Source organism: Scyliorhinus canicula, chromosome 27 (genome assembly GCF_902713615.1).
Source record: "Scyliorhinus canicula chromosome 27, sScyCan1.1, whole genome shotgun sequence".
NCBI lineage: Eukaryota > Metazoa > Chordata > Chondrichthyes > Carcharhiniformes > Scyliorhinidae > Scyliorhinus > Scyliorhinus canicula.
In genome coordinates, this window is record NC_052172.1 from 11,549,412 (window position 1) to 11,571,958 (window position 22,547).

General features: G+C 47.7%; 1 protein-coding gene across 2 annotated transcripts in view; it reads left to right on the forward strand.

Moving 5' to 3' along the window:
- The window catches only part of sympk (symplekin), a 54,937-nt gene that overhangs the window by 19,399 nt on the left and 12,991 nt on the right, over nucleotides 1–22,547 (forward strand). For both annotated transcript variants that reach the window (XM_038785890.1, XM_038785891.1), the window contains exons 8-17: nucleotides 770–1,009; nucleotides 5,994–6,145; nucleotides 13,985–14,135; nucleotides 14,716–14,926; nucleotides 15,919–16,066; nucleotides 18,322–18,557; nucleotides 19,559–19,640; nucleotides 19,892–20,005; nucleotides 21,374–21,521; nucleotides 21,963–22,123. In XM_038785890.1, the coding sequence (XP_038641818.1) occupies nucleotides 770–1,009; nucleotides 5,994–6,145; nucleotides 13,985–14,135; nucleotides 14,716–14,926; nucleotides 15,919–16,066; nucleotides 18,322–18,557; nucleotides 19,559–19,640; nucleotides 19,892–20,005; nucleotides 21,374–21,521; nucleotides 21,963–22,123 (1,643 nt within the window). The remainder of the gene's footprint in view (nucleotides 1–769; nucleotides 1,010–5,993; nucleotides 6,146–13,984; nucleotides 14,136–14,715; nucleotides 14,927–15,918; nucleotides 16,067–18,321; nucleotides 18,558–19,558; nucleotides 19,641–19,891; nucleotides 20,006–21,373; nucleotides 21,522–21,962; nucleotides 22,124–22,547) is intronic.

Here is a 22,547-nt window from a genome sequence, read left to right on the forward strand (position 1 = left end):
TTAGGTCCCAGGTAATTTTCTTCCGGTCCTTGTCTCTGTCCCTTTTTCTCCTTCTTCTTCTGCCTTCTGGAATCCCGCTGTTCCATATGCCGCAGCCCGCTCCTCAGCGCCTCCGCTGCCGCTTTCCTTCGCCCAGCTCCTTCAATTTTACCTCCTGGGCATCTGAAGTGGGTCCAAGCTGTCCCTCCTCAGCAACTCCAAACTTTTTCTTTTTCCCTTTGTCCTGGAGGAAGGAAGGTCCGTGGGTCCGCCATCTTACCCTGCAGGTCAGCTTCCTCCTTCTCTCTCTCTCTCCTTCTTCCTCACCTGCTGGCCTCCCACACTTACATCATCTGCAGCCCGCTCTCCTCCTCTGTTCCAGGCAGCCTTTCTGCCGCCTCCGTAGTCCCGCTATCGCGGGGAAACAGCTGTTCCAGCCGGCCGGAGTGAGAGCCCACCGAATGTGCGGCTCACTCGGACATCGCCGCCACCGGAAGTAGGCACACTCACCTTACGGGAAAAAACTGTTTTTGTTAAAAAAACAGTCTTTCCATTCAGCATTGTCACATTGAATATTATAACTTGGACACAATGTCCACTTGCTCATCCATTTGTAAAGAGGTCCTTCAACCAAAATAGTTTGAGAACCATTGGCCTAGAAGATGAGCCAGTGCAGTTGCTCAAAGCTTATCCGGTGAGCTAGAATCTCCTGGCTGTGAGGAATAGCTGGGTCTCTTATCAGCCCAAGTAGCTGCCATCTTTTTACACGTCCTGTTTTTCTTGATTTCAGCAAATCTGCCCCCAACACTGGCCAAGTCCCAGGTCAGCAGTGTGCGGAAGAACTTGAAGCTGCACCTGCTGAGCGTGCTAAAGCATCCGTCCTCCTTCGAGTTCCATGCCCAAATCACCACTCTGCTCCTCGACCTCGGCACACAGCAGCAGGAGATTGCCCGCAACATGCCGAACCTGAAGGATGTGAGGAAACGGCACCGAGAGGAGACTGACCAGGGCATGAAGAAAATCAAAATCGGTAAGAGGGCATTGGTGCATCCTATAATAGGAAGTTGATTCTTGTTGAGTCATTGTGATTATGATTGTTAGATATGATTACAAAAGCAGGGAGGTCACCTTGAAGTTGCAGTGAACTTTGTTGAGGCCATGGCCTCGTGCAATTCTGTATGTAATTCTGGTCGTCACATTATAGGATGGATGTGATTTCACTTGGAGCGGGTGTAGAGATAATTCACCAGGATGTTGCCTGGGATGGAAGATTTAAGTTATGAAGAGAGGTTGGATAGGCTTGAGTTATTTTTGCTGGAGCAGAGAAGATGGAGGAGTGACCTGAACGAGATGTACAAGATTATGAGGGGCATGGACAAGGTGGATAGGGAGCATCTGTTCCCCTTTGTTGAATGGTTAGTTGCGAGGGGACACAGGTTCAAGGTGAGCGGCAGGAGATTTAGGGGGGATTTAAGGAAAAACCTTTTTACCCAGAGTGTGGTGACGGTCTGAGATGCACTGCCTGGGAGGACGATAGAGGCAGATTGCCTCACATCCATTAAAAAATACTTGGATGAGTACTTAGCAAGTCGTAACATTCAAGGCTATGGGCCAAATGCTTGCAAATGGGATTAGGTAGGCAGGTTAGATGCAGACTCGATGGGCCAAAGAGCCTCTTCTGCACTATTTTTCTGTGAATCAGATCCAATTCCCTAAATCAGATCACTTTCTTTCTATGAGGGTTTGGAAAACAAAGTACCTTTTTTGTCGTTGTCCTTTTTCATCCACCACCCTTGAGATCTGAGCATAATTTTGCGGTTAAAAGCAAAATACTGCAGAGCATCCAGCATGGAGATCTAAAATTCTTCAAGACAGGATCTACTCCCATTTGGAAGCAAGGAGTCGTATTAGTGTGAGGCAGCATGGTTTTGTGAAGAGGTGGTCGTGTCTCACTAACTTGATAGAGTTTTTTGACGAGGTCACAAAAACGATTGATGCAGGTAGGGCAGTGGATGGTGTCTATATGGACTTCAGTAAGGCCTTTGATAAGGTACCTCATGGCGGACTGGTACAAAAGGTGATGTCACACGGGATCAGAGGTGAGCTGGCAGGATGGATATAGAACTGGCTAGGTCATAGAAGGCAGAGAGTAGCAATGGAAGGCTGCTTTTCTGATTGGAGGGCTGTGATTAGTGGTGTTCCGCTGGGTTCAGTGCTGGGACCGTTGCTGTTCGTAGTATATATAAATGATTTGGAGGAAAATGTTACTGGTCTGATTAGTAAGTTTGCAGACGACGCAATGGTTGGTGGAATTGCGGATAGCGATGAGGACTGTCAGAGGATAAAGCAGGATTTAGATCGTTTGGAGACTTGGGCGGCGAGATGGCAGATGGAGTTTAATTCGGACAAATGTGAGGTGATGCATTTTGGAAGGTCTAATGCAGGTAGGGAATATACAGCGAATGGCAGAACCCTCAGGAGTATTGACAGTCAGAGAGATCTTGGTGTTATGGTTCACAGGTCACTGAAAGGGGCAACACATGTGGAGAAGGTAGTCAATAAGGCATACGGCATGCTTGCCTTCATTGGCCGGGGAATTGAGTATAAAAATTGGCAAGTCATGGTGCAGCTGTATAGGACCTTAGTTAGGCCACACTTGAAGTATAGTGTTCAATTCTGGTTGCCACACTACCAGAAGGATGTGGAGGCTTTAGAGAGGGTGCAGAAGAGATTTACCAGGATGTTGCCTGGTATGGAGGGCATTAGCTATGAGGAGAGATTGAATAAACTTGGTTTGTTCTCACTGGAACGAAGAAGGTTGAGGGGTGACCTGATAGAGGTCTCCAAAATTATGAGTGGCGTAGACAGAGTGGATAGTCAAAGACTTTTTCCCAGGGTAGATGGGTCAATTACTAGGGGGCATAGGTTTAAGGTGCGAGGGGCAAGGTTTAGAGGAAATGTGCGAGGCAAGTTTTTTTACACAGAACTCTCTGCAGAAGGAGGTGGGGGAAGCAGGGACAATAGTGATGTTTAAGGGGTACCTTTACAAATATATGAAGAGGATGGACCCCGGAAGTGTAGAAGATTTTAGTTTAGAGGGGCAGCATGGTCGGCGCAGGCTTGGAGGGCCGAAGTGCATGTTCTTATGCTGTACTTTTCTTTGTTCTTTGATTTTGGTCATCCCCCCCCTCCCAAAACCAGGTCTGTGATATAAAGCAAATCGTCTGCATAGAGCAGGGGTGGGCAAACTACGGCCCGCGGGCCGCATGCGGCCCGCCAAAGGTATTTCTGCGGCCCACCAAGTCATTAAAAAAAAAAAAAAAAAATTTATTTTTTTTTTTAATTTTTTTTTTTTTTTTTTTTTAATTTTTTTTTAAAGGTTAATGGGTGGGGGGGCTGTTGGGTTACTTACTGGTATAGGGTGGATACGTTGACTTGAGTAGGGTGATCATTGCTTGGCACAACGTCGAGGGCCGAAGGGCCTGTTCTGTGCTGTACTGTTCTATGTTCTATATGAGGCGCCCACAATCATAACCGGGTGAAGTAATTATTTTACTTAATATACTATGCGGCCCTTTGTGAATTGTGAATTTCTGAATGCGGCCCTTGCACGGAAAAGTTTGCCCACCCCTGGCATAGAGAGAGCCCCTGTGCTCCAACCCTCTTTCCTCCCCCCCGCCCCCACTATTCCCCTGCATGTATTAGTTGCTCTCAGAGCCATTGCTATGGGTTCAATGGCCATGGCAAACAGTAATGGGGAGAGCGGGCATCCCTGCCTTGTCCCCCGACAAAGACTGAAGTATTCTGACCGAACTCGGTTAGTTCTTACATTTGCCACCGGGGCCTGGTACAGTAGACGGACCCACTCCACAAATCCCAGCCCAAACGCAAACCTGCCTAAAATATCCCATAGATATTTCCACTCCACTCGGTCGACAGCCTTCTCCGCGTCCATGGCAACTACCACCTCAGCCTCGCGGCCCTCCGCTGGCGTTATAATTACATTAAGAAGGCACCTAATATTGGATGTCAGGTGCCTGTCCTTTACAAATCCTGTCTGGTCCTCCCCAATTATCTCTGGGACACAATCCTCTGTTCGAGTTGCCAGGATCTTTGCCAATAATTTGGCATCTACATTCAAGAGGGAGATTGGCCTGTATGATCCACAGCTCTCCGAATCCTTGTCACACTTCAGCATGAGAGAAATTGATGCCTGTGATAACGTTGGGGGGAGTACTCCCAGCTCCTTGGACTCGTTGAAAGCCTCAACCAGGAGCAGCCCCCGTAACACAGAGAACTTCTTATAAAATTCCACTGGGAACCCATCAGGTCCTGGGGCTTTACCCAATTGGATTGGATTGGATTTGTTTATTGCCACGTGTACCAGGTACAGTGAAAAGTATTTTTCTGCGAGCAGCTCAACAGATCATTAAGTACATGGGAAGAAAAGGGAATAAAAGAAAATACATAATAGGGCAACACAAGGTATACAATGTAACTACATAAGCGCCGGCATCGGATGAAGCATATTCGGTGTAGTGTTAATGAGGTCAGTCCATAAGAAGGTCATTTAGGAGTCTGGTAACAGTGGGGCATACGGCATGCTTGAAGCTGTTTTTGAGTCTGTTCGTGCGTGTTCTCAGACTTCTGTATCTCCTGCCTGATGGAAGAAGTTGGAAGAGTGAGTAAGGCGGATGGGAGGGGTCTTTGATTATGCTGCCCGCTTTCCCCAGGCAGCGGGAGGTGTAAATGGAGTCAATGGATGGGAGGCAGGTTTGTGTGATGGACTGCGTCGCACCCCAGTCCATCTATCACCTCCCCAAACCCAATCGGCCACCCCCAGGGCCTCCATCAGCTCCTCATTTACCTTTGGGAACTCTAGCCTCCCCAGGAATTGATTCATGCCCTCCTCCCCATCCAGGGGTTCCAACTCATATAGCTGGCTATAAAATTCCCGAAACACTTCATTCACCGCCCCCCCGGGTCCGTCACCGTCTTCCCCTTCAAATCCTTTCTGTTCTCTATTTCTCTCGCCGCCTATTGTTTGCTCAGCTGATGTGCCAGCAACCTGCTAGCTTTCTCCCCATGTTCATATATTGCCCCTTTTACCCTCCTCCACGAAACGGAGTTAACGTTTCGAGTCCAACATGTTCCACATCAGACATCAAATGTTAACTCTGTTTCTCTCGCCGCAGATGCTACTTGACCTGCTGAGTTTTTTCAACACTTTGCTGTTTGAATTTTCAGTTTCTGGTTTTAAACTTTTAGCTGAGTCTAATACAAAAGCAAAATGCTGCAGAGCTGAAATAAAAACTGGAAATGCTCAGCGGGTCTAGCAGCATCTGTAAGGAGAGAAAAACAAATGTTGATGTTTCGGACCTTTGGTCAGATCTGGGGGAAGTTAGAAATGTAAACGGGTTTAAGCAAGTGGAAGGGCAGAAAAAGAAAGAACAAGAGGCAGGATATGTAGAAAACAGGAGAGATTAAATGACAAAAGAGTTGCTGGTCCAGGACCAAAGGGATTGGAAATGGGACAAGTAAAGAAACGAACGATGGGTCTGGAGGAGGTGTGAAGAGCAGAATAATGAACAGCTGCCATGCAAAAGCAGAAACCAGAATGAAACTGAAACCTGTAAAGACAAAGGAAAACAAAATAGACACAGGGATTGTGGTCTGAAATTGTTGAAATTAATGTTAAGTGCCTAATTGAAAGATATGGTACAGTTCCTCAATGTTACAGAGTCTTGGAGCTTTACAGCAGAGAAAGAGGTCATTCGTCCCATTGTGTCTGTGCCAGTCATCAAGCACCTATCTGTTCTAATCTCATTTTCTGGCATTTGGTCCGTAGCCTTGGACCACTGGAGTCTCGATTATATGCTTTCGTCTCTGGAGTGGGAATTAAACCCACAACCTATAGCCTCATGGGTGAAAAGTACTAACCACTGAGCCATGACTGACTCTTGCTTTTTGTCTGGATGGTTAAGTTCTGTGTCTGATGTCTGTTTTCCTGACAGAGCCACTGGGCGACGATGATGAAGACAAGGATATTGAGCAAGCAGCAGCTTCCACTTCTAAACCATCTTCGTCCCAGAGCACGCAATCTGCCATTGATGTCACTGCCCAGTTTCTAATGCCGCTGCTGATGCCGGAGAATGTGGCGAACCTGGTGAGTTCTCGGTTAACCAAACCATCGTAACTGAAACACTGCTCGTCCGGAGTTGTTTGGCCTCTTGGAGTGTTGCATGAACTAACCTACTCTCAAGCCTTCTAGTGTTCTCTTCAATGGAATCTTTGTCGGAAAGGGTGCCCTGTATTTATGTTGCTTTATGCCATGTGGTTCATACTGTGCGGCTCTGAACTTGGGAGCTGTTAAAATATGGCAGTGCTCTGACTAGAATAGGCTATATTTACAGAATAGTCACAGAGGAGGACAGACATCCAATCCATTAGAACATGAGAAATAAGAGTAGATCATTGAATCGGCTCCGTCATTCAATATGATCATAGCTGATCTTGGGCTTCAACTCCACTTTCCCACCTGCTCCCTATATCCCTCAATTTCCTGAGACCCTAAAAATATATCCCACCCTTAAATAGATTCAATGATGGAGCATCCTCAACCCTCTGGGGTACAGAATTCCAAAGACTTTAAGTGAAGAAATCTCTCCTCATCTCACTCCTAAAAAAAATCACCCCTCTCAGCCTGAGACTATCCCCATGTTCTAGATTCCCAGCCTGGCTTTTATTGTAGATTTTGTTACCAAGGATGAAGCTAAAAAGAGAGATTGCATAAATGTGAGTTGTATGCCTTGTAATGTAAGATTTTATGAGGTGATTTGACTGAAATTTTCACGGCATTATGAGTAGGTAGAAACTATTTCCGCTGGCTGGGAAGTCTCGGGCGAGGGAGTATCACCTAAAACTTGGAGCCCTTTTGGATTGAAGTTAAGAAACGTGTCATCATACTGTAAGGGTCCTTCCTATTGATTCCCTTATTTCCCCTTTCTTTTTTGATACCGTTACCATTTTGAGCCGTGGATGCTTAATGGACATGTATCATTAAGTCGAGCAGCAGTGAGAATGAGGAATTTAAAAAGTTGCAACAAAGTATATGGTGCTGGTTTTTGAACACCAGGACTCAGACTCTGTCACACCTAAGAGATGGGGTGGGGCTCTGTTCAGTTGGTTGGCTGGTGGCCAAAAGGCCGTATTCTGCTTGGTAACAGGTGGTGATTGGATCCTCTCTCTCTCTGTTGTCTTTGCTGCGTATTCAATTACAATTATTAATGAATTTAATTGTGTTTAAATTTACAAACCTGGTGACTTTAATTATTGGACAGCCAAGAGCCAAAGACTTTGGGTATTTTTCTAAGAATTATTGGTTAAGTCAATTGTTTTGTGACTCTGGGTTATGGGGGGCTGGAATTGACCATGCCGTAGCCCAGGCAGTCATAACCATACAATGGTGGGGGGTGTTAAATGTGACAGTTATTTGTGTTAAAGCTGAGATTGTTGGGTTCTTGTTAAGCAAAGCCTTTCAGGGAAATAGGGCAACAGTGGGTATGAATTTCAGTGCAGTCATGACCTCAATGAATGGGGTGATCATGGCTTCATCCTGTTCTTATGACCCTGAGACCCCCTCACCATTACAGTCTCCAACTCTTGTGTGCCAAAGAAAAGGATATCAGGGAGGAGTTGGTCCCTGAATTGGTTAAAGCGAGAGGATTTTAATAAATTAAAGCATCAAGTTGGTTAAGCTGAAGGGACAGGGTGCCAGACACTGATAGATTACACGTAAGGAACCTGTAGGAATTGAGGGAAGAATCAGGGATTGTCATTGGACTAGCAATTCAGAGACCCAGGGTAATGCTCTGAGAACCCGGGTTCCAATCCCAGATGGCGGATGGTGAATTTTGAATCTGGAATTAAAAGTAATTTTGACTGTTGTTGATTGTTAGAAAAGCTCGCCTGAGCCTTGCTCCAGAAGACTGAACGGAACTGCAAAGCCAGATTTATTCTAGTCTACGTCAAATGTCCATGGAATCAATGCCTCTACAGTGCAGAAGGAGGCCTGCCCAGACCCTCGGCAAGAGCACCCCACCCAGACCCACCTCTCCCACCCTACCCGTAACCCACCTAACCGGCACATCTTGGAAGGAAACTGGAGCACGCGGAGGAAACTCACACAGACATGGGGAGAATGTTCAAATTCCACATAGTCATCCAAGGCCTGAATCAAACCCGGGTCCCTGCTTCTGTGAGGCAGCAGTGCTAACCAATGTGCCAACGTACCTCCCATTGCTTCCTCCGCCTTACTGCTGTGCGGGCACTTGTTAAGGGGAGACGGTGGTGTCACTGGTTGAGTAATCCAGAGGCCCAGACTTATTCTGTGGGGTTCAAATCCCACCATGGCAGCTGGTGGAATTTAAATTCCATTGATAAAATCTGGAATTGGAAGCCAGTCATGGTGATCGTGGTTCACCAATCCATTTTTGGGAAGAGTTGATTGACTCTTAATTGCCCTCTGAAATGGTCTAGCAAGCCACTCAGTTCAAAGGTAATTAGGAATGCGAAATAAATGCTGGCCCAGCCAGCGACAGCCACATCCCATGAATGAATTAAAAGAAAATAGTTAAAGCCCTAGGAAATATATTTTGGGGGTCTATTTAGTGGTTAAGGACTAGGGAGCAATGTAGAATTTTCATAGGGTAGTTTTAACATCTTTGGGAGAGTACATTTTGTAATCTTTTTAACAAGGAAATTGCAAAATATTTAAGTGAGACATGTTGCCGAAGCTTTTTGTCTTGCATTCATCAGGACAAATGCAAAAACACCAAATTTTAAATGCTCACAGCGATTTACAGCTGCAGGAAGAATGTTGAGACTTGTTAGCTTAGCATGGAACTCATTAAGGTGCTGCCATGTATGAAGATAAGAAAATGCAAGTAAAAACTCTGAAACGCTTTTTATTGAAATCGAAGGATGATTTAACAGAGATGTTTAAAAATAAGGAATGGCACAGAATCTGATGCGACAGACTGTTCCAGTGGCTCAGGTGCTTAAGATGAGGTACAAGATAAACCATAAGAACTAGGAGCAGGAGTAGGCCATCTGTCCCCTTGAACCTGCTCCACCATTCAATGAGATCATGGCTGATCTTTTGTGGACTCAGCTCCAATTTCCGCGGAGCCCGAACGCCATAACCCTTAATCCCTTTATTCTTCAAAAAACTATCTATCTTTATCTTAAAAACATTTAATGAAGGAGCCTCTACTGCTTCACTGGGCAAGGAATTCCATAGATTCACAACCCATTGGGTGAAGAAGGTCCTCCAAACTTAGTCCTCAATCTACTTCCCCTTATTTTGAGGCTATGCCCCCTAGTTCTGCTTTCACCCGCCAGTGGAAACAACCTGCCCACATCTATCCTATCTATTCCCTTCATAATTTTAAATGTTTCTATAAGATCCCCCCTCATCCTTCTAAATTCCAAAGAGTACAGTCCCAGTCTACTCAACCTCTCCTCGTAATCCAACCCTTTCAGGTCTGGGATTAACCTAGTGAATCTCCTCTGCACATCCTCCAGTGCCAGTATGTCCTTTCTCAAGTAAGGAGACCAAAACTGAACACAATACTCCGGTCGTGGCCTCACTAACACCTTATCCAATTGCAGCATAACCTCCCTCGTCTTAAACTCCATCCCTCTAGCAATGAAGGACAAAATTCCATTTGCCTTCTTAATCACCGGTTGCACTTGTCAACCAAATTTTTGTGACTCATGCACTAGCACACCCAGGTCTCTCTGCACAGCAGCATGCTTTAATATTATCATTTAAATAATAATCCCGTTTACTGTTATTCCTACCAAAATGAGATTTGGGAAATAAATGTGGAGAAATCTTTTTACACGTTGTTGAGATGCTGTGAAATGTACCTCCGGAGTTAGTGATTCAAGCAGATATCATTTCCCGATTTCAATAGGGATTTTGCTCTGTTATTTAATTATTTTTTTAGAGGACCCAATTCTTTTATCCAATTAAGGGGCAATTTGGCATGGCCAATTGTCCTACCCTGCACATCTTTGGGTTGTGGGGTGAGATCCATGCAGACATGGGGAGAATGCAAACTCCACACGGACAGTGACCTGGAGACGGGATCGAACCCGCGTCCTCGGTGCATGATTGTGGCCGGATTTTGCTCTATGTTAAAGAGGCTGGGTAAATTCAGGTTGATGGAGGAAGGGAATGTGGATGGAGCAAGAACGTTCGATTGGGCGTATTACTTTTTTTTTGGAAAATATTTTATTAAGGCGTATATAATTTAAACAATCTTCAAGAGGAAAAAACAAAGCAAATAACACACAGCCAACATGGCTCACATACGCAATTCCCCACGCCTCCCTCTTTCCCTTTACCCCCACTCCCTTTTCTGCTGACAGCTTAATTTTCCCCAAAGAATTCGATAAACGGTTGCCACCTCTGGCGAACTCCAGCAACGATCCCATCAGGGCGAACTTGATCATCGCAAGCCTGAGAAATCCGGCCATGTCACTAACCCATACCCCCGATTTTGGGGATCACTCCACACCAATAGGATCCGTCTCCGGGCTACCAGGGAGGCAAAGGCCAAATTATCAGCCTCTCTCGCCCCCTGGACTCCCGGGTCTTCCAACACTCCAAAAATTGCCACCTCTGGTCTCGGAACCACCCGTACCTTCAATACTTTTGACATGGCATCGGCAAATCCCTGTCAAAATCCCCTAAGCCTCGGACATGCCTAAAACATGTGGACATCATTTGAGGGCCCTCCCGCACACCGCCCACACTTATCCTCCACCCCTTCAAAGAGCCTGCTCATTGGGGCCACAGTCATATGCGCTCTATTGACCACTTTAAATTGCATCAGGCTAAGCCTGGCACACGACGAGGACACATTGTCTCTACTCAGGGCATCCTCCCACCACCCCACCTCCAATTCCCTGCCCAATTCTTCTTCCCACTTTTGCTACACCCCCCCCTATTGGGGGCCCCCTCCCATTCCATGAGCTCTTTATAAATTTCCGAGACATTCCCCTCCCCCACTCCTTGTCCTGTACCCCCTGGGGTGGCAGGTGCGCAAAGGTCGAAAACTGCCTCCGCGCAAAGTCCCTCGTCTTCAGGTAGCAGAACCCATTCCCACCAGGCAGCTCAAGCTCCTCCTCAAAATCCAACAAGCACAGAAAGCTGCCGTCGATAAACGGATCCCCAAACCGCTCGATCCCAGCTCGTTGCCACCTCCATAAGCGCCCCCCCCCCCGGTGCAAACCAGTAGTTGCTACAAATAGGTGTCCATACCGACACCCCTCCACTCCTATATGCTTCCGCCACAGTCCCCACACTGAAGGCAGCCACTACCACCCGGCTTGTGGAGTACCAAGCCATCGAGAATGGCAGAGGTGATGTTACCAGTGCCCCTACATGAGGCCGTCCCCATCTGCTCCCACACCGACCCCTCCCCCACTTCCTAACCATTGCTATGTTCGCCGCCCAGTAGTAGTTTCTGAAATTCGGTAGGGCCAGTCCCCCACCCCACCCTCGACCCAGCTCCAGCAATGCCTTTTTTACCCGCGGGGTCTTACACGACAACACATGCTCAGAGATCACTGCATTCACCCTCTTAAAGAAAGCCTTGGGGTAAAAATAGGCAGGCACTGAAATACAAACAAAAGCCTTGGGGAACTGTCATCTTTACCGTCTGCACCCTCCCCACCAGTGACAACGGGAGCATATAAGACAGCATGGTAGTACAAGAGGATAGCACTGTGGCTTCACAGCACCAAGGTTCCAGGTTCGATTCCCCGCTGGGTCACTGTGCGGAGTCTGCACGTTCTCTCGTGTGTGCGTGGTTTTTCTCCGGGTGCTCCGGTTTCCTCCCACAGTCCAAAGACGTGCAGGTTAGGTGGATTGCCATGATAAATTGCCCTTGGTGTCCAAAAAGGTTAGGCAGGGTTATTGGGTTTCGGGGATAGGGTGGAAGTAAGGGCGTAACTGGGTCGGTGCAGACTCGATGGACTGATTGGCCTCCTTCTGCACTGTAGGTTCTATGTTCTATATCCCATCTTCTGAAGTCCCGCTTCATCTGCTTCACCAACCGAGCCAAATTCAACTTGTGTAGCTGTTCCAACTCACGCGGCACCTGGATAACAAAATACTGATGCTCCCTCCTACCACCTTAAACGGCATCTTCCCCAATCGCCTCTCTGGTCCCCTTGCTTGAATCACAAAGACCTCACTCTTGCTTAAATTCAATTTGTACCCCGAAAACTGGCCGAATTCCCCTAGGTTCCCCATAATCTCTCCAATCCCCCTAGCGGGTCATAAATATACAAAAGTAGGTCGTCCGCGTACAGCGAGACCCTGTGCTCCACCCCCCGCACTATCCCTTGCCAGTTCTTTGATACTCTCAATGCCATCGCCAATTGCTCTATGGCCAAGGCAAACAGCAGTGGGGAGAGTGGACATCCCCGCCTCGTCCCCCGGTGCAGCCTACAATAATCCAAGCTCACTCGGTTCGTCCGCATGCTCACCGCTGGTGCCTGATACAGCAACCGGACCCAGTCCACAAAACCCTGCCCAAACCGCCCCACCCCACCCGATCAGAGGCCTTCTCCGCATCCATTGTGACCTCCACCTCCCTTCCCTCGGTGGGCATCATAATCACATTTAACAGCCTTCTAATGTTCGCCACTAAATGCCTCCCCTTAGAAACACCACCAGGTCCTCCCCCATCACCCCGGCACACAATCCTCTATTCTCAAGGCAAAGATCTTGGCCAATTGCTTGGCATCGACGTTTAGAAAGGAGAATGGCCTTTACGACCCGCATTGTTTCGGGTCCTTTTCCCACTTCAGGGTGAGAGAAATCAAGGCCTGTTACATAGTCGAGGGGGAGTAACCCCGCTCCCTAGCCTCATTAAATGCCCTTACCAGCAGGGGCCCCAGAACTCCTGAAAACTTTTTATAGAACTCCACTGTGTTGGGGCAGCACAGTGGTGCAGTGGTTAGCACTGCTGCCTCAGGGCGCCGAGGTCCCAGGTTCGATCCCGAGGCTGGTTCACTGTCCATGTGGAGTTTGCACATTCTCCCCATGTTTGCGTGGGTTTCACCCGCACAACCCAAAGATGTGCAGGTTAGGTGGATTGGCCACACTAAATTGCCCCTTAATTGGAAAAAATAATTGGGTACTCTAAATTTATATTTTAAAAAGAATCCACTGTGTACCCGTCTGGCCCGACTGCATCACCCAACTGCATCGCCTCCAGCCCCTCCACCATTTGAAATGAAATGAAAATCGCTTATTGTCACAAGTAGGCTTCAAATGAAGTTACTGTGAAAAGCACCTAGTCGCCACATTCTGGCCCCTGTTCGGGAGGCTGATACGGGAATTGAACCGTGCTGGTGGCCTGCCTTGGTCTGCTTTAAAAGCAAGTGATTTAGCCCTGTGCTAAACCAGGCTACATACCAGCCCAATTGGGGCCCCTAAGCCAGCTGTTCTTCCACCCTCCAGCCCCTCCAAAAACCACCTCATCTCCTCCACCCCGGCTGGGCGTTCCGACTCATATAACCTGCAATAAAAGTTCCTAAACACCCCGTTCACCCCCACCAGGTCCAAGATCGTATTCCTCCCTCTGTCCTTCATTTTCCCCAATCTCCCGTGCCGCTTCCCGTTTCCTTAGCTGGTGCGCTAGCATCCTACTAGCCTTGTCCCCATATTAGTACACCGCCCCCCTCGTCTTTCTCAACTGCCCCATCATCTTCCCGTAAATAGCAACCCAAACTCCATCTGCAGCCTCTGCCGCTAATTGTGCGTACTACTTGTGTAGAGGGCAATACCAGCGCGGATTTAGTTGAGCCGAATGGACTGTTTCTGTTGGAATCTCTGCAATATCCTTGTGGGGCTGCAGGTTTTTCAGGTGCTTGACCGATCATATTGATGGCTGTGCATGAGCTTACCCCATCTATCTTTCAGGTTTTGATCAGCATGGTGTACCTCCCAGATGTGATGCCGGCCTCCTTCCAGGCCACCTACACACCAGTGGAGTCAGCAGGGACTGACGCTCAGATTAAACACTTGGCCCGACTCATGGCCACGCAGATGACATCAGCAGGTCTTGGACCAGGTAATCTGCCTTTAGTGATGTTGGGTTTGAGAGTTAAATATTGGCCAGGACACCAGGGAGAATCCTTTTAACCAGGGAGAATCCTCCTGCTGTTTGATGTAATGCAGTGGGACATTTAACATCCACAGAGGATAGATGGAACCTCTAAGGGGGATGCTTTAACTCAGCTGGCTGCACAGCTGGTTTGCGATGCAGAGCAAGGCCGCCATTGTGAGTTCAATTCCCGTACCAACTGAGGTTATCCATGAAGGGCCCTGCCTTTTGTCTGAGGTGTGGTGATCATCCGGTTAAATCACCACCAGTCAGCTCTCCCCCTGAAAGTGGAAAGCAACCTCTGGTCATCTGGGACTATGGTGACTTTACTTGCAAGGTCGCATGTCTGACAGCACAGCACTCTCTGCCATTGCTTCACTGGAATGCAACTTGGATTTTGTGCTCAAGTCTGGGCGAGCAGTAGAAACTGCCAGAATTTTGTAGCAGCGCTGGCTGGATTCATTGTGGCGGGTAGGTGACAGTTTTACGGGTGGATTTGGAATTCGAGGAGGTGGCTGTTCTCATTGTCCGCTTGCTTTTCCCTCAGGAGTTGACCAGATGAAGCTCCAGTCAGATGATGACCTGAAACACGGGAAGGATGTTAAAAGTGACGGGCTGGTTATCAAACGACGCTACTCCACACTGAGGCAAGGCCAAGCTATCTCTGTTCTTGGAGCACCTTTTACACAACCCACAAAGGAAGAGGAGATGCAAGCGAAGCGTCGGGTGGAACCCATTTTGCAGTCAAACCAGCCAAGGTAGGTGGTCAGTGCGCCAAATTGAGAAGTGGACATTCAATCTAGTGGGTTGCGCAGGAACTTGACTATGAATTGGGATGTGTCCTACAGACAAGCCCAACAATAGCATGCTTTTAGATAGCGCCTTTTAAAGTAGTGGAACGTCCCAGGGGTGCTTCAGGAGAATGTTATAAGGCACCATTTGACTCTCAGACAAGGCGACTAAAAGCTTGGTCCAAGAGGTAGGAGCAACCTGGAGGGGAAGAGGTTTAGGGAGGGAATATCAGAGCTGAAAACTCCAGGCAACTGAAAGGATGGCCATCCAAGGTGGAGCAGAGAGATTTCTGAAAGTTGTAAGACTGAAGTTAAGGATAGGGTAGGCCGAGGCCTTGGAAGGCTCTTGTGCATTTGTAATACTATCGGTATGGCCTTCAGCCGCGAGCCTCCAATCTATTGGTAGTGTTATCGGGGCATACTTTCTTTCCCCAGTTACGAGTCACGGGACATTGAGGCCACCTGCAGCTCTGGCAAAAATCAGCTAACTGAACACTGTCCTAAGTAACATGATTCCGCTGTGAGCGGAAGCGTTTTGCAATCGCTAGGCAAGTTACCTAATGCGGCACGGTAGCACAGTGTTTAACACTGTGGCTTCATGGCTGCAGGGTCCCAGGTTCGATTCCCAGCTTGGGACACTGTCTGTGCAGAGTCTGCACGTTCTCCCTGTGTCTTTGTGCATTTTATCCGGGTGCTCCGGTTTCCTACCACAGTCCAAGATGTGCAGGTTCGGTGGATTAGCCATGATAAATTGCCCCATAGTGTCCAAAAAGGCCAGGAGCGGTTACTGGGTTACGGGGATAGGGTTAAATGTGGGCTTAAGTGGAGTGGTCGTTCCAAGGGTCGGTGCAGACTCAATGGGCCAAATGGCCTCTTTCTGCACTGTAAATTCTATGTATGTTTTCACCAGTACCTGGGCATGGGACCTTTCCAGCTGATTGGATATATGTCGATTTCAGGCCAGGGCAGAGTGGACGGAAGAAGGTTTTCCGACTGGGAGACGTTGTTCAGCAGCTGCCTGCGGATAAGATAGACAAGCTGAAGCTTGGAGCTGTGCAGCGCATCCTCAAAGCGGAGAAAGCAGTGGCGCGAGGCGGAGCTGGACCGGTACTGTGTATTTCTTCTCTTTGTGGCCTCAGCCCCTTTCTGCTTCTGTGTTGTTGGGGAAAGGGGTGATAATGTTAGGATGAAGAGCAAGACCGTGCATCCCTCTTGAGCCTACTGTGCCAGTCAATAAATTGGCTTAATTCCACTTTTCCCCATCCTGTCCAAAAATCTATTGCTCCCAATATTGAATATACTCAACAACTGAGCACCTCTGCCTTTGAGCTAGAATACTGCAAATATTCACAGCCATCTGAATGAAGATGTTTCTTCTCACCTCGGGTCCAAAATGATCGACCCCTTCTCCTTAGACTGCACCCTAGTTTTCAATTTTCCAGCCAATGAAAACAGCCTCTAGGCTGACACCTACCAAACCAGCAAAGAATTTTATACCATTCAATAAAATCGCCTCTCATTCTTCAAAACTGCAGAATCTGGGCCCATGCTACTCCTCTCTCTTCAAAGCACTCCCTCTTGAAGTATATCCTTCAGTGGGCAGGGAGACCAAAACTGTGCACAGTACTTAAGTGTGGTCTTACAGTTAGCAAGATTATGTAATTGCAACAATTGTAGACTTCCGTATCAAGCCAGATCTGGACAACACTCGGGCTTGGATTGATACATAGCAAGTAAGATTTGCGCCAAACAAGTGCCAAGCAATGACCATATCCAATAAAAGAGAAGCCAACCATCGCCCCTTAACATTCAATGGCATTACCATCCCTGAATCCCCCACTATCTGTATTATGGAGGGGGATACCATTTTCCAGCAACTAAACTGGGCCAGCCATATAAATACGGTGACAGTGCGTGCAGGTCAGAGACTAGGAATTCTGTGGCGAGCACCTCATCTTCTGACTCCAAGACGAAATTCAGGATTATGGTAGAATACTCTCCAATAGCCTGGAAGAATGCAGCTCCAACAACACTTAAGAACCTAGGCACCATGCAAGACACAGCAGCCTACTTGATTGGCACCCCATCCACCAACTTCAGCATTCACTCTCTCCACCACCCACGCACAGCGGCAGCCATGTCTACCATCTACAGGATGCCCTGCAGGAATTCACCAGGGCTCCTTCAACAGCACCTTCCAAACACACAACCTCTACCACCTGGAAGGACAAGGGCATTAGGTGAATGGGGCACCACCACCTGCAAATTCCCCTCCAAGCCACACACCATCCTGACTTGAAATATATCTGCCATTCCTTCACTGTTGCTGGGTCAAAAACCTAGAACTCCTGCCCCTAAACAGCACTGTGGGAGTGACTACACCACATGAATTACATTGGTTCAAGAATGCAGCTCACCACCATATTCTCAAGGGAGATTTGGGGTGGAGAATATATTATGGCCTAGCCAGCAACTTGTACAACCTGTGAAAGAGTGAAAAAGCAATTAAAGACTTTGTTGCTGTTATACCCCAAGTCTGCTTTGTTAAAAACTACAACACTGTTTGGAATAATAACGGTTTGCTGTACTGGTACATGTTATTGCTGTGTGTTCCTATTTATCCAAGATGTTTTCATATGACTAGCCACTAAATTATACTAGGATGTACAATTGGAACCACTGGCTATAAGACTGCAGGGATTATTCTGGGCTGTGCAATTCAAAAGGCACAGTTCACTTGTACACTGGTCATCGGATCCCCAAACTTAATTTATGATAATGATTTCATGGGATGTGGGAGCGACTACACCACATGAATTGCATTGGTTCATTGGGCAAGAGCAGCATTGCCTATCCTTTATTATCCTCGAACTGAGTTTCTTGCTGGGCCATTTTAAAGAGGCAGTTGAGGGTCAGCCACATCGGTGTGGGTCTGAAGTCATATGTAGGCCAGACCCGATAAGGACGGCAGATTTATTTCCCTAAAGGGGACATTAGGATTTTCACAACCCTCAAAGATAGCTTCACGGACACTATTGCTGAGACTAGCTTCAGATTTTTATTCAATGAGTTTAAATTCCACCAGCCTCCCTGGTGGAGCTACAGAGCATCATTTTAATGGACTTTACCACTCCCAAGGAGGCTAGAGTGAGGACCCTGCCTGCTAAATCGCTGGCCTTGTTGGACCACATAACTTGGCTGGTAACTTGCAACATTGGGAGTGATGGGCAGCAGCAGTTGTTTAGCTAGAAATACTCAGTTTGACAATAAATTACACCACCCCCCCCCCCCCCCCCCCCCCCCCCCACCCCGGCCAGATGCATGACTGTTACTTTGCAATGTGTTGACCTTTTCGAATCCAGATTCGTGTGAAGATTCTGGCACGCCTTGTGACGCAGTTTGATGGGAAGATGAAAGGCAAGATGATGGACTTTATCCTGGAGGACATGCGGAGCCGTGTCGACCTTGCTTTTGCCTGGCTGTACCAGGAGTACAACCTGTATCTCGGTCAGTGGCCCAGTGGCAGTCTGAAGAACTACGATGAGTGTCTGACCAGCTTACTGTCGGGGCTGCAGGAGAAACCAGACCAAAAGGACGGGTCAGTAACTATATTGGTGGAATCCACTCATCGTCTGGTACTAAAAACCCGCTAGTTGCTTTTTCCGCTTTCTCTGCTCCTCAAGTCCTGAGGTGCTGAGGTAATGTTCTGTAGTGTTTGCTCAAGTTACCATTCTTGGTTGAGTCTGGACAGCAAGCATCAGCGGGTTATTAGGTTGTGGGCTGTATCGCTGTTCAGTCCTGTTCAATTGCTATCCCGAAGCTTTCCATTGGTCAAGCTGATGGATATTGGGGATGGATTCCGGGGCCCTTGTGGTGTGTATGGCTCATGGGTACAGCAGACACTGCTTATATCCTGTGAGCCTTTGGGCACTCTGTTTTAAATAGACAATGGAAGTAATCTGCCCTTTGTCCAGATGAGAACTGGGGATGCTGGCCTGAGTAGAGCCCGTGGCTTCACTCGGAAGTGAACTTTAGAAAAATTATGATTTTGGTGATTAGGAAGTTGGGTTGTACTTGATTTTCCCTCAGTTCAGTGAGTTTGTAGGAGGGGAACAGTTAATGCTCTCCTTGCTAGCCTCCCACCTCTGAATAGTTAAGCTCATCGATAACACTGTTGCCCATATCACAGCTCGTACCAGCCGTGCCTTCAGCTCCCTGGGCCCTAAAGTCTGGCATTCCCTTCCTGGATCTCTCTGTCTGTTCTTTCCCCCCCCCCCCCCCCCCCCCCCCTCTTTGGGACAACCCAAAATTTAGCCCCTCAACCGAGCTTTGGGTCAGCTTTATCCCCTTATGTGACTCGGTATCAAACCTTTTGGGATATTACTCCCATGAAGTGTCTTGAGGCCAGTTTACTGTGATAATTGTGCTATGCCAATACAAGATACTTTTAACCAGTGTTGTGGTCCTGTGCTGTTTGTGCACCAGCAGACACTTTGAAAGAAACAAGTATTGGTGCATCCTTCCAGTTCCTGCAAGTGGGATTTTTCTGCTGTAATTTATCAATGATATTTTTGTTGACTGTGCATCTTTCTTTATTAGACTGTTTACCAAGCTGGTCCTGGAGGCTCCATCCATAACTGACAGTGCGTTAGAGGTGATCCGCAGATATTGTGAGGATGAGGTATGCATCACGCTATTGACATGGATCCATTCCAGTGCAGTCTGGCTTAATTTATCCTTTAATCACATTAAACACACTGGTATTAAACAGAATAAAGTTCACCACATTTCTCCCTCTCTTCAGCTCTGAAGAACGGTCATACAAACTCAATGTTAACTCGGTTTCTCTCACCAGAAATGCTGCCAGACCAGCATTTTCTGTTTCTATATTATATTAAGAGCTCTGATGTTGACGTCTTGTCTTTCTCGCAGACTCGCATCTACCTGGGAATGTCAACAGTCCGGGATCTGATCTTCAAACGACCCTCAAAACAGCTGCAGTACCTTCACGTGCTACTTGATTTGAGCTCTCACGAGAAGGATAAGGTGAAGATACAAAATGCCCCCATCTCCCTGGATGAGACTCCTTCCCACTTCCAAAACTAATCTCCATATCTGTTATCCCTCCTTTCTCTCCCACACTTCACTCCTCATGCTCTGTCTCTCGCTGGGTGGAGGTTCCATGGACTCCCTCCCAATAACCACCTATGCGAACTTATCGGTAGGGTAAAGCCTCAATAGTCCCAGATGACCATAGGCTGCTTTCCCCTTTGAGGGGGAGAGCTGGCTGGTGGTGATTTAACCTGAGGATCACCATACCTCAGGCAAGGGTGAGAAGGCGGGTTCTTCATGGATAACCTCAACCGATACAGAAATTGAACCCGCGCTGCTGGTCTCGCCGTGTATCACAAACCAGCTGTGTAGCCAACTGAGCTAAACCGCTTGGCATTGGGAGAACAATGGAGCATAAATCTTGGCTAATGTACTTCTTCCTAACCCAAAGAGTACTGAGGCCAGTTGTTCACCCTTTGGCTGTTGCACTGTCTCCATTTGACTAATACAGGACCTTTGAATGAGAGAACCCGGGCCTGATTTGCACCAGAGCTGTGGCTTACGCTTGCCTCTGAATCAGAAGGTTTTGTTTTTCGGGTCCCAATTCAGAGCTTTGAGGACAAAAATCAAGTTAATTCTAAAGTGCAATAGTGTGGGAGTGTTGCACTGTCGGATGTGCATCTGTCAGTTAAATTGAGGCCCTGTCATTCCTTTGATACGGATGCTAAAGATGCAATGCTACTTCCTTGAAGAAAAGCAGGGTGTCTTTCTTGCATTGCCTGGCCAGTATTTAATCCCACAACTGCCATTGAAAAAGCAACCCAGTTATCTTATTGTTGTCCCCATACTGCTTGTGTGATCGTGCTGAGTATATTTTGCAGCATTAGAACAGCGGCTCCGCTCTGAAAATGCTTTGGCACATCCCGAAGGTTGTGAAAGGCAGAGTGTAATTGCATGCTCTTTCTATCTGTTTCTCACTAACCAGGAAGGCAGAGCCCTGTTGTAGCCATAACTGCTGCATCACCAGAGATTGACAGCGCCACAAGCGGGCAGTGTCTTTAAGACGGAGATAGGTGCTTGATTAATAAGGGGATCAAGGGTTATGGGGAGAAGGCAGGAGAATGGGGATGAGAAAATATCAGCCATGATTGAATGCCAGAGCAGACTCGATGGGCAGAATGGCCAAATTCTGCTCCTCTGTCTTATGGCAGCTGGGACCCTCCTGATCTATAGGATTCTGTATTACGGCAGGCGGTCCATTTACCCATTGGAAAATCACTGCAATACAAGTTGTGGGCATCTAAAGTAGGCACTCGGCGCCTCCCACCAAGATTCTCACCGTCCGGTTCCTTTTATCACCAGGTTCGCTCGCAGGCGCTGATGTTTGTTAAAAGAATGTACGACAAGGAGCAGCTTCGTGAGTATATCGAGAAGTTTGCCCTGAATTACTTGCAGCTTCTGGTTCATCCCAACCCGCCCTCCGTCCTCTTTGGTGCTGACAAAGACACAGGTAAGAGCTCACTATGCAGATGTGCAGCCTTCAGAATGTAGGGTCGCTGAATGGGGATTTTTGGGGTTGTGCCTATTGTCTGTCAGGCGTATTGTATAGCAGCCTGGTTGGGTGTGAGGTGGGTGCCTGGGTGTGCTAAGTATGGACAGAGTGTGGATTGGCTATCTCGACATTGGTTTCTCTGGATAGGGTTTTGGCGAACAGAATTGGGTTTGATTTAATTATTTTGTCGTGTGCCATGAGTGGGAGTTGTTGGTGTGCCATCTGTAGAAGCGGAGGTCAGCTAGCTGAGTGAGAGTGTCTAAATGTTGTGTGTGGGTCAGCTGTCAGGGTTGAAGGGGTGTCGAGGCAGGGTCTGGATCAGTTGCCTGGGTTGGACTATGTCTGAACAGAATCTGTAACTTCTCTGTTGAATATCTTTGTAATTCTTTTGACTGACAGAGGTGGCAGCCCCTTGGACGGAGGAAACTGTGAAACAGTGTCTGTACCTGTACCTTGCGCTGCTTCCCCAGAACCACAAACTCATTCACGAACTCGCTGCTGTTTACACAGAGGCCATCGCTGATATTAAGCGCACTGTGTTGCGTGTCATCGAGCAGCCGGTGAGTACAAGGCCCCTGAGGTGTCAGCTGTTGCTCAGTGGGCAGTACTCTTATCTCTCAGTTACAAGATTGCTGGCTTAGTTTCCCCCTCCAGATGCTTGAACATACAAACTAGGTCAACATTCCCAGTGCCGTTCTGAGGAGGTGCTGCACTGTCTGCCCCTCACGAGATGGCCATAAGTTTCCATGGCACTATTTCAAAGAACTGGGAGTTCTCCTCAGTGGCCTGGCAAGGATTTATACCTTGATAGACATCATTAAAACTGATTATCTGCTTAAAATCGCGTTGCAGGTGGCCAGCACTGGGTGTCAGACTCGCCAGTGTTGCAGGTGAGGACGAAGGCACATGTCTTGGCCTTCACCTTGCTAATCGCTCGGAGGCGACTCTTGCTTGGTAGAGGTCTCTAGTGCCACCTAAGGCTTC